The sequence below is a fragment of the Polypterus senegalus genome, chromosome 15, assembly GCF_016835505.1.
Source record: "Polypterus senegalus isolate Bchr_013 chromosome 15, ASM1683550v1, whole genome shotgun sequence".
NCBI lineage: Eukaryota > Metazoa > Chordata > Cladistia > Polypteriformes > Polypteridae > Polypterus > Polypterus senegalus.
The window spans coordinates 104,980,725-104,992,862 of record NC_053168.1 but is presented as its reverse complement, the minus strand read 5'-3'; the positions used below and the strand labels follow the sequence as shown (position 1 = coordinate 104,992,862).

At 38.3% G+C, this 12,138-nt stretch overlaps 1 protein-coding gene across 1 annotated transcript in view; it reads left to right on the top strand.

Annotated features, from left to right (window-relative positions):
* The window catches only part of LOC120515929 (nitric oxide synthase, endothelial-like), a 76,430-nt gene extending 64,997 nt beyond the window's left edge, over positions 1-11,433 (top strand). The window contains exons 24-26 of the mRNA XM_039737305.1: positions 3,867-4,012; positions 5,243-5,437; positions 9,430-11,433. Of these exons, the coding sequence (XP_039593239.1) occupies positions 3,867-4,012; positions 5,243-5,437; positions 9,430-9,546 (458 nt within the window). The 3' untranslated portion in view covers positions 9,547-11,433. The remainder of the gene's footprint in view (positions 1-3,866; positions 4,013-5,242; positions 5,438-9,429) is intronic.
* Positions 11,434-12,138: the final 705 nt, after the last annotated feature.

The following is a 12,138-nucleotide window of genomic DNA, read 5'->3' as shown; positions in this document are numbered from 1 at the left end:
TTCTATCACCATCGAAGCTAATGCTGAAAGGCGAACCCGCCCTATGGTATTTCTGGCATAAGTTTCAATTCGCCTTAGGGCTGAAAATGTCCGCTCGACAGAAGCAGTGTACACGAGAATGCTCACCGCCAAATATGCCAATGTGAACAGCTGCCCCATGCTTTCATTCAGATTTTTCTGATGAAGGAAGTCAAGGAGATCAGTGGGAGATTTTCCTGCAAAATCATCCATGGCATACATTAGAGTCAGTTCTGTTTTTAGCCAAGACAGATCAAAAAGCACTCCGTGGCTCTTGTGTTAAAGTGGAGAAGGCTGCATGCGTGAAATTTTTCTTGTATTTCCGAAACTTCTGGGGCTTGAGGAGCGTGACAAACATCAGGTTTTCGTGGTCTTGAAATCTGGTCTGTGTCTGGCAAATAATATTGTTCAGAATCCTGCCATGGAGTTGGCCGTAGTGCACACGACGATCTTTCGCTCGTAGCGTTTGCGGTGCGTTCAGTGGCCTCGGAGAGTTCCTCATATCGGCTTCTATCCAATCAATGGGTCTGAATACGGTGAAGTTGCTGTACGCCTGCTTGAGGGCCCTACTGACATCAACTCAAAATCTGATTGGTTGAAGCAACAGGTTAATCGACATTTATTCTGTGTTAGAGTGCCTACATAACAGATTGTGAAAGCCTCTCTGCCTGGCAACAAATGATGGCTAAAATGTGATTGGTTAAATGCTTTAATATGAAACTCTGCCTCCCACGGCTATCGAGCTGCAGTCTATTCTCTCTGCCTGGCAACAAATTACGGCTGAAATGTGATTGGTTAAATATTTTAATACGAAACTCTGCCTCTCACGGCTATCGAGCTGCTTTGTATTGCAGTATAAGGACAAAAATACGTTCCAGTTATGACCATTACGCATAGAATTTCGCAATGAAACCTGCCCAACTTTTGTAAGTAAGCTGTAAGGAATGAGCCTGCCAAATTTCAGCCTTCTACCTACACGGGAAGTTGGAGAATTAGTGATGAGTGAGTGAGTGAGTCAGTGAGGGCTTTACCTTTTATTAGTATAGATATATATATATATATATATATATATATATATATATATATATATATATATATATATACCACATCGCATGGAGAAATAGTGTGTTAAAGAAGTAATGAAAAATTAAAAGAAACATTTTGAAAAAATATTGTTTTGTCCATACATACATACACACATTAACATTATATATACAGTATATATATCTATCTATCTATATATATAATATCTACAGGAGAAATAGTGTGTTAAAGTCAAATATAACACAAGTAATGTTTTAAAAATTAAAGAAACATTTTGAAAATAACAACATGATTGTCAATGTAATTGTTTTGTCACTGTTGCTATACACATACATACATACACACACATTAACATTATATATACAGTATATATATCTATCTATCTGTATATCTATATATCTATATATATATATATATATATATATATACATACACACACACACATTATATCTATATCTATATATACATATATAGCAAAATACCAATAATTATTTGTTAAGGATCTCTTTGTATGCTACGTTGTGAGTTCGGCCCTCCGGTTGTAATATGACCAAGCTGTAGCTATGCGCTGAGCTTACTCTTGAGCATGCAACGTACATTTGGACAGTAATCTTGTTTCAAATCTCACAGCTTGGATTGCTACTGTCATAATCGGTTTGAGTTTCATGGTTTGTTTCAATTACGACAGTATTTGTAGGACTTGTGTTAAAGTGACATTTGGCATCTGTCAAGCGTTGTAAGTATACAACCAGTTTCATCGATAACTTCATATCCAGCTTTTGAGAGTTTAAACATTCATAAACATCAAAGTGTCCACTACTGAAATCGTCACATGTGGATCTAAGATGTTTAAGAGGCATTGGCGGTTGTCCAAAGGTGTAAAATATTTGGCCATTTCGGTACACTTGAAAGCGACAACCAAACAATTCAGCGGCAGCCATCAACTCACATGCAGAACCATAGGTGAATGCTTAAGCATTTCACTCTTCTAGTGCTCCTGTGTAGTATAATTATCTCCTTTACCGTCATCAGTCCACACCTTGAACCTGTCCCAGTCATTCAATACATAAGACACAATGTTTCTCCAGATATCAAGAGTGAGCCTGATATGGTCGTGCAATATGTAACACATAGAATGGAAAAGATAGGTGCCATCTCTGGGCATGGAAACCACTCAGTAAGTGACAGTTATTTGATCGATGGTGATCACCTCGATAGACATGTTAATGGGGGTTGGAATGATAAAGGAAATGGGTACCTGAACAATGTAAAGTAATTCTAAAATACCTACACAATAACTATAATCGTAATAAATGAACAATAAAACAGCGGAGAAGCCGTGGATTAAATAAAAAGGATGTAGTTATCAGCAGGGAGACGTGAATCCCGTGGCGAAGCAAGGAAGGGAATGAAGAGACTGAAGCGACAGACGGCCTTATTTCGCCAGGCAGCCAACAACGTAGGAGGCGTTGGGATGGGGGACCCAACGCCGCCTCACACGGTGACTGAGCTGTAGGCTATGGACATATATATATACGTAAGTAGGATTCAGCTAGCGTTGGGAACCCGCGTACCAAATTTCTTGAAGATAGGCCCATAAGTAACAAAGACTGTTGAAAAGTTCAATATGGCGGCCGACAGTGGCATCATACCACCGAAATAAGTACGTACTTTGGTTTCGGTTAGCGTAGGGAAGCCGCCTACCAAATTTCGTGAAGATGGGGCCATAAATAAGAAAGTTCAACATGGCGGACGTTGTTGACCATTATGACCGTTATGCGTAGAATTTCGAAATTAAACCTGCTAAACTTTTGTAAGTAAGCCGTAAGGAATGAGCCTTCCAAATTTCAGCCTTCTACCTACACGGGAAGCTAGAGAATTAGTGACGTTGGAAAGTTCAATATGGCGGCTGACAGTGGCGTCATACCACTGAAATAAGTATGTACATTGGTTTCGGTTAGCGCAGGGAAGCCGCCTACCAAATTTCGTTAAGATGGAGCCATAAATAAGAAAGTTCAACATGGCGGACGTTGTCGACTGTTATTGACCGTTATGACCGTTACGCGTAGAATTTCGAAATAAAACGTGCTTAACTTTTGTAAGTAAGCTGTAAGGAATAAGCCTGCCAAATTTCAGCCTTCTACCTACACGGGAAGTTGGAGAATTAGTGATGAGTCAGTGAGTCAGAGAGTCAGTGAGTGAGTGAGGGCTTTGCCTTTTATTAGTATAGATATATATTTATGCATATAGCTGTGTGCCTCAAAAAGTCCATTCAGGCAATTTTCTACAGCATATACATTTGTGGTACATTAAGATTATAATAGAGTTCAGAAATCCCAATTGGAGGATGGGACATATCAAATGTAACCGGACACAGTGAATACAACAGGTTCCCACATGCAATACATGTATGTCTCCTTTAATGTTATCTTTCCCTGCTTATAAAGTAATAGGCAGCAGCATCCAGTCTCTCATATCGCATTGGCTCTGGAGTATTGTAGCATTATCTCTTTGTATTTGGTCAAAACAGGCACACTACAGTAGCCCATGTAACTTTGCTAATGAATGTATAAAACATGGCGTTTACCCAACGCCCAAATTGCATAACATCTTATTTCACAGAACATATCGTGGCTGTTAAGAGGTGCATACCTATATATAATACTTGCTATTGCATATTGTATGTTTTTAATTTATTTATTCATTTTTTTTAGTAATGTATTTTTGCAAGTTGCTCTGAGGAGCCATGCAAGTACAAATTTCATGCTACTATGTACACATAACAATAAATTTGACTATTTCAGGCAAAAAGCCTGGTGACATGATCTTGGTGTTTGGATGTCGTAAATCAGAGTGGGACCACATTTACAGAGAAGATGTAGAAGAAGCCAAGAGCAAAGGAGCTCTCAGTGCAGTTTACACTGCCTACTCCAGAGAGACCACCACAAAGGTACTGGAAATTTCATATTTCTACACAGACAGCATGTGCAAGGTGGGCACATACCATATCTATAACATTAAATGACTCAATGTGGTTTTTGTTAATGGATGATAGTCATGTTACATTTATAAAACAAGAACATTCTTCAGTAATAACATGGTATTTGCTAGAACTTCACCTTGGATTTTCAATAAGGTAACCCCCTTTCAAATTTACAAGATGTAAATGGTCTACTTATATTAATATGTGACAAAATGCAGAGTTAGCTTTTGCCGTTTGTGCATCCTCCATGTGTCTGTTTTAGTTCTCTCCATTTACTTTACTGTTCACACATGTCATACAGATAATTGGTGATTCCTAAATGGAGTGATATAGGCATGTAAACTGTGAGATTCACTTAGAAATATTAAAGCAATGGATGTCTCAAAGCTACAGACTCATATTCATGAAATGATGTCCACTCCAGTTTTAAAGAGGTTGTTTAGCCAGTCACCAAGTATTTATAATGTGACAGTCAAACAGGTAAATCAATCATATGATTGTCATCTGTTGTATTTATTTTTTAAAACATTCATACTTGATATTCTGCTGTTCACAACACAGATTGTTGATTTTTTTTAAATATATTTTTCTTTCTTTTCTATACATTTATATAGTGATTTTCTCACTACTCAAAGCACTACTAAGACTGAAGGTCCATTTCAACCACAACTAATGTGTAGCATCCACCTGGATTATGTGACAGCGGCCATTTTTGCACCAGTGCACTCACCACACATTAGCGGTTAGGTGGTGAAGGGGTAAGAAATTTAGCCAGTTAGAGACAGGGGATGATTAGGGGGCTGTAATGACTAGGTCATAGTGGGCAGTTTAAATCGGACATCAGGATGCACCCTACTCTTTACAAAGGATGCCCAGGGATCTTTTATGTCCACAGAGTCATGTCCTTGGTTTTACGTCTCATTTAAAGAATGGTGCCATTTTTACTGCACAATGTCCCCATCACTGCACTGGTGCATTGGGATCCACATTCAGACCATGGGGTAAGTGCCCCCTGCTGTCCTCACTAACACCTCATCCAGCAGCAACCCACGTTTTTTGCAGAAGTACTGGCTGGGCCTGAACCTGCTTAGCTTCAGGTGGATGACCTTTTCTGAAGTGCATGTGGTATGGCTGCTGACATAGCTTGTAGATGTCATCATAGATGTCTCAGACAGCTCTTCTGCCTTGTCTCCTCAGGTTTATGTCCAAGACATTCTGCAACAGCAGATGGCTACACTTGTTTTCCAGACATTGTATGAACAGAATGGTCACATGTACGTATGTGGAGATGTTAACATGGCTAAGAACGTGCTGAAAACAGTGCAGCAGATTGTGGCTTCCCACTCAGGCATGGCCCTCAGTGAGGCTGGTGATTATCTAAGCAAGCTGAGGGTAAGGAGATCTCATTTCTGTGTCTGTCCAATGTGACGTTTCAAAGCTAAAAGTAGGGCTGCAATGATAAGACAGAAAATAAACATTTCAGTTGATATTGATATCATTTTTAAATACCAGTTTAAACATTTGTAATATAATAATTCCATTACATTTTTATTCAGACGTTTTACTAACGGCTTCCTTAACATATAGACCTAAAGAACCATAGTGTATGCTTCTTTCTTTTTCATGGTGGTATCATAAATATTATACTTTTTGCTGTGTGCAGCTTACAGTGAAGTACCACTGTTTGTGAAATAAATATAAGAATGTAAGGAAACATGTTGAACCATTGTAACAAGACGAGACTTCAGACATGGGAAAGGTTTGGGGCAGCCACCGGTATAATATGTTCCTGGCTGCAATAGTAAAGAATTGTAAGACCAGAGTAGTTTACAAGACTGAGTCCAAAACAGAATTGAATTCCAGAGGAAGGGTGAGAGGCTTTATAGGAAGTCTGGGGAAAGTGATGTCGTCCTCGGGCCCGGGACTGGAAGTGACGTGTCCCGAGTTGAGGCAATGGTTCCTGGTGGGATTTACCGGGAAAGGTGTGCAGGGAACCTAGAAAGAGTTTTAGTGCACCCCGCCACCCCCTGGGCAGATTTGTTATCATTATTCTTTAAGCCCTTCAGTTGCCACCTATTTGCATGTGTGTGACACCATACTGTTTACAACTGTTTTAAAACTGGCCTACAGCAAGTTTGAACCTTTCATCAAGGTAAGTTGTATTAAAAATTAAGAAAAAAATGTACTTAATGTCATGGATTAAGATGGAAACTACTTTTAATTTGCACAAAAATGAGACTATGGTGTTTCTCAACCAGTGAAATTGGTAAAATTAACACAGGAAGAAAGGCTTTTAGTTTTAATCGGGTTGAATTTTCATGTTCTAATTCTGCAGTTCCTGCCTTTCATTTAGTGTTTAAATAAAGTTTACTAGTGGAAACAAAATCACTGGACTCCTTTCTTGTCACGCGTAAAGTCGTGAGATGTGTGTTAGGATTGTTCTGGTAGTATGATGTCTGCTTTGCCAAATTAAGGTGACAGTCTTGTCAATTGTAAACCTAAAGATGTGTAGGAGACAAAAATAATACTCGGTACATTCTTCCAATGCACTTGTATACTTGTATGTATATCCTCAGCCTCATCTGCGTGAATTAAAACAAGAAAAAAGGCAGTTGCGAGGTAACAGCAAAAGGCAGGTTTTCCATGCAGAAAGTTTTTGTCAGGATAAGTGCAATAATTTGAATAAAGATGCATTTTGATATGTCTTCATACAGAAATGTATAATGTTATGAATATATGATAATGTGAATGAAAGCCATTGAATAAAAATTATTTTACTGGTGTACAGATGCATAAGCACAGAAGTGACATTGATGCCTTAGGGAACAATATGTCTTGGTTTCCACCCCAAGAAGTCTTTAAAAAAACTCTTTGTAATGAGTTTAACTTTTTTGTGATTGCAGAAATGCATCTAAAATAAATTTGGGTGTCAGTTTTGGAAAATACTATGCAAAACAAAACTTTCCTGTTTTGTTCACCACTATGTGTAAATATATTATAATAAAGTTCTTTTCTTGCTGGTAAAATGGCTGCCATCTTTCAGGTATTTAGTAGACTTTTAAATAAATGGTTAACTCTAGTGGCAGTGCAGCTTTGTTTGCAAGTGAAATGACTGTCATGAATGCACATAACATTTCCATTGATGAACCTAATCGGCCTCCCTATTGGAGACACTGAAGCAATACAAGTTGACTCTCAAAAATCTTTCTTCCCAAAATGGCTCAATGAATTTGACATAATAAAGCATTAACTGGCCTAATCCAAGTCGGAGTCACGAGGTGGGCCAGAGATTATCCCAGCAGCACCGAGAGCAAGCCTGGTGTAGCATTTTGCTCAATAGATCAGATGCCATTTTATTTAAGACCAAAAGAAGGAATTAAATACTCTTTGTGACATATTTTAAAAAATGGAATTAATAAATTAGGCTTAAGAATGTCAGTTTAGTGTCTAAGCACTCTTCAGTACGATTTCTGGCATGCCCTTTAACAAAATGTAATTATTTAATTGAGCCTGCTTGTCTGAAAGTTTTAGTTTCTGTTTACCTATTTTTGACGTCTACCACCTAGAGAAAATAAATACCAGTGATTTGCTCCTTTTGTGGAAATATGCTATTCTCTCTTTCCCAGTGTTTGTCCCATGCTAACGCAGGGTTTGTTGCCTTCTATGCCCTTCTCCACTTCATTTGGTCTATGGCGACTTCCAGATCAACGTCGATTTGTTGTATATCCTCTTTGATCTTGTCAAGCCAGCTCTTTTTGGGCCTCCCGTGTGATCGCTTGTCAACTGGACTGAATCTTAGGGCTATCTGGGCCACTGCTTCTTCTTTGCTGTGAAATACATGTCCATACCATCTCAGGCAGGCCTCTCACATCTTTTTGGTAAGCAGTTCTGTTCCTATCATCATCCTAACATCCTTGTTCATGATATGGTCCCATTGTGAGAGGCCGAGTCATCATCGAACCATTTTCAATTCCATCATGTGGAATGCTTGTTCTTGTTGCACAGTCGTCAGCCAGCATTCAATGCAGTAGAGGGCCACAGATCGGACAATGGTCTTGTACATTTTCACCTTGATATAGTTAAGCATTTGTAAATCACCAGGACTCCTATAACTTTTCAAGCTGCAGTGACTTGAACTTGGGCGTCAGGAGAGCTGTCTTCATTGGTGCTTACATGGGAGCCCAGGTTCTTGAACTCAGTGGTTTTGTTCAGGTCTTGACCGTACACACATAGGATGATCCTGACTGTCTGTGTGCTGTTTTCGAAGTACTCTGTCCTTTTGATGATTAGCTGTCAGCCATTTTCCTCCAATTGATCTTTCCACTTTTGCACTAGCTGCTCAAGAGCAGATCATGCTTCTTCTGTGACTATGATGTTGTCAGCATACAGTGTCCATGGGATTGGGTTTTGGATGTCTGCTGTGGCTGTATCCTCACACAGAATGAAGAGGAGTGGTGACAGCACTGAGCTCTGGTGGATGCCAACACGTATTAGGAAGGGGGATGATGCTTCGATGGGGCACCTCACTCTGCTCATCACATTGGTGTAGAGTAACTTGACCTATGACATGTAGGCTTCGGGCATGCTGTGTTCCCAGAGGGCCTTCCAGATCAGGGCATGGGGAACACAGGCAAATGCCTTTTCCAGGTCCAGGAATATAATGTAGATGGTCTTGTTCTTTTCTCGATGTTGTTCCATGAGCAGGTGGGTGGCATGTATAGCGTTGGTAGCCCCACATCCTTTCATGAAACTGCAATGGTTGGTGCTGATGGTCACAATGCTTTGAAAGATGCTATTGCTGTTCATAAAATTGTAGACCATTCCAAATGGGGGACTAAGAGATCAGAATTGTGTTGCCACCCATATAATTACTTGAAGAACATCAGATACCCCGCTGTGAGTGTTACCCCAGGACCCTGAATAGATATATAGTTTTTTAAGTCAGCGTCACTTAATATTTTATCCTAAGCAATTTTGATATGTCGCAAAAAAATTGAATTGTCTCATTTCTGTCGAGAAAGTTCTTAGAATGAGCTTACAACCATGTTAAACACAGGACATCACAACAGTGCTGATTTGTACAGAAATCAAGACAGTACTTGATAAGCCAGAACGAAAAGTTCTGGAAAGAAATATATTAAATTTTAGCCAGGGCAACAACTCAATAATGGACAACATTGCATCATTTAACAAATAATCGACAGACTCAGATTGCAATGACACTTGTTTTTTTGTAATAGCACCTTTGAAGACTTGAAAGATGAGTTGCCAAGCATGGTGGACTGTCAAAATACTATATCCCGAGTGATGGCCTCAGACCAGCTAGTTTTTATTTTACCTCTTGTACATCCTTCCATATTTACATCATAATTTTCTATCTACAGGACCAACAGCGAATTCATGAAGATATCTTTGGAGTCACACTGCGCACACAGGAGGTGACTTCCCAGGCCAGAAACCTCTTCAGTCTACGATATGAGAAGGAACCAGTGGAAATGTAACACCTGGAGTTGCAATACTTATACATTTACTTGCAAAGGGAAATGTCTTCTAGTGAAGCAGATTTCTGGAATGACAGCTGAAGATGTTTGCTGTGGCTAGCCTGACCATATCTAAGGACCAAAGACAGCAATATTTAGAAAACTCTCACCCTGATGTGCTTTTCTTTACAAACCAGATCAAGGTCTTTCTCCTTTCCTGCTGACAGAATATAGTGCTTGAGGCCTCTGCAAAGCAGTTAACTACATATATGCAGCTCTGTTAATTATTATTTAAGAACATTATTTTCCAAATGAAAAATCATTATCATAATCATATGCAATTCACATCATCTCTCATTCCAAAAAAGAACTAAATGTAATATTAAATGTTTTAATATTTATATGTTTAAAAACCATATAGCATGAAACTAGACTCAGCACTGTTCATTCATAACCCCTGTTCACAGGCAGGCATTAAGAGAAATGCATTCTTCTGTCAAGCTCTCCTCTACATCCCTGGGGGGCATCAGCAGTGGGAGCCAGATGGGCAGTCCAAACCGCAGTGGAATTGTAAGGAAAAACTCTACTGGTGCAAGTCTGATGGCTTAACTCTAATGCACTCCAATCTCATTCACAGCCCGACAACTGGCCATCCTACTGCTGACACCACTGTGATAAGTATAGTATATACTGAAAAATGAAATGGGAAATTGGTTAAAGATAAATTTAAATTAAACCTTGGTTTTGATGAGATATTTTATCCAAAACCATTTACAAATTTTGTACAACTAGAAAGATTCTGGTACCTTTGTGTTATGATTTTATGTGGCTTTCCAAAAAACAAATACCATAAATATGAGGAAAATGACAGGATGAGGTTCACACTACTGAAATGGAACCTCAGGCCCAAAGACTCATTGTCACAACTATCCTCAGTTTTAAATGAGGATCCAAATGGCCTTTCTCCCTTCACAATTGGGCCAAAAGAAGGAGAGCCATATCTTAAAAATCCATACAATTCTGCAATATAACATTCATAAAGGATCCAAGGAAACAAAACCAAAAAATTCTTGTCCTGAAAGCGTCAAACAAAAAACAAGTTTTTTTTTCACAAAATGTTTTGAAGATTCATTTAACAAAAAAGACATTTTTTAAAAAATAAAGCAAGCCACCTAAGCCAGTTCAAAATCCAAGTCCTTAATTCCAACAACAGAGCCAATATAACAATGAACTAGATGTTATCACAAAGAAATCACAATGCCTTTCTAGAGTAGACCCCCCCAGAATACATAGACAGAGGATGATGCTTCAGCTGACATGTAAAGGTGGCCCTGCCTTCCGAGATTCCACCCTACAAAACACAACTTATATAACTGAAAACACTGAACCATAAATACACTTCATAAATAAATATTATATTAAGATTTTGCAAAACAGTATTCAAAACATAAAATACAAATTGACCAAAGTCATTAATAACAATAATATACAAAGCAATATTTCATAAACTGAAAAAAGTTTAAACCAAGGAAATATTTACTTGTATAAAACACTGGCTAAATCATAACTCTTGGAGCACTAAGCATTTTGATCACATATGAAGTATTATATTTATGTTTAGTTTAGGCAATAAGACATCTTTGTAGAACAAGGTTTTTCATTATATTTCTATTTAAATTCTAAAATAGTGCAAAATCAAAAATTGCACTGACATTGAGCTGGTAAATATATATTAATATTTTCATATTTTATTTTACCCTTTTTTAATATTTTGAATATAGGCTAAAGTATAATTGAGATATTTAGTAGATATAGATTGCTTTGTGTGATTCTGAAAGGTTAAGCCAGTGGTTCTCAACCTGTGGGATGGGCCCCCTAGGGGGGTGCGAAGTAACAAAAAGGGGGACGTGAGATGTGAAAAAAAACAAGAATCAAAAATATATAAAAAAAAACATCTGTTGAATCCAAAACAAATTAACTTAAACTACATTCTGATACTAGAACAATAATAAAAACGCTGGATTAAGCTGGTCAGCAAATGGAGGAATGTGAAAAATCAAGGAAAGAGCGTGCCCACTTGAAAACTCAGAATATGCCACAGCTCATTTGACCATCTTGCAGAGAATATATGCTGAAGAAGTGATTCCACTGAGGAACAACATTGGAACTGTTGGAACTGTTACTGTTTACATCATCAATGGTTACAACAACACAGAAGACCATCTTGCAGAGTTTGGAGAGCATGTCTCAGGTATGAGACTAAGGAATAGTAATATCCAGGCCTACACAGCAAAAACATTATAATTAGCATGTAATAATAAATGAGTATATTCCTAATCTTTTTTTATAATTTAATAAAATTCCAAAATACAGACATTAAACCCACTTTCTTTACTTTTGTCTGTCTTTATTTGGTATGAAGGGTGCCTGAAAGACACAGCAATGCAAATGACAGAGTTGTAGAATCCTGAGAGCAGTTCTGTGTGAAGAATCAATTAAACAAATAGGGTCACACTGGCAGTGTGGAAAGGTAGAGGCTACTAGGGGGCAGTAAACACTAAGATGGCACAGAATCCCAAAAAGGCTATAGACATGGGTACCACAGCATGTGGA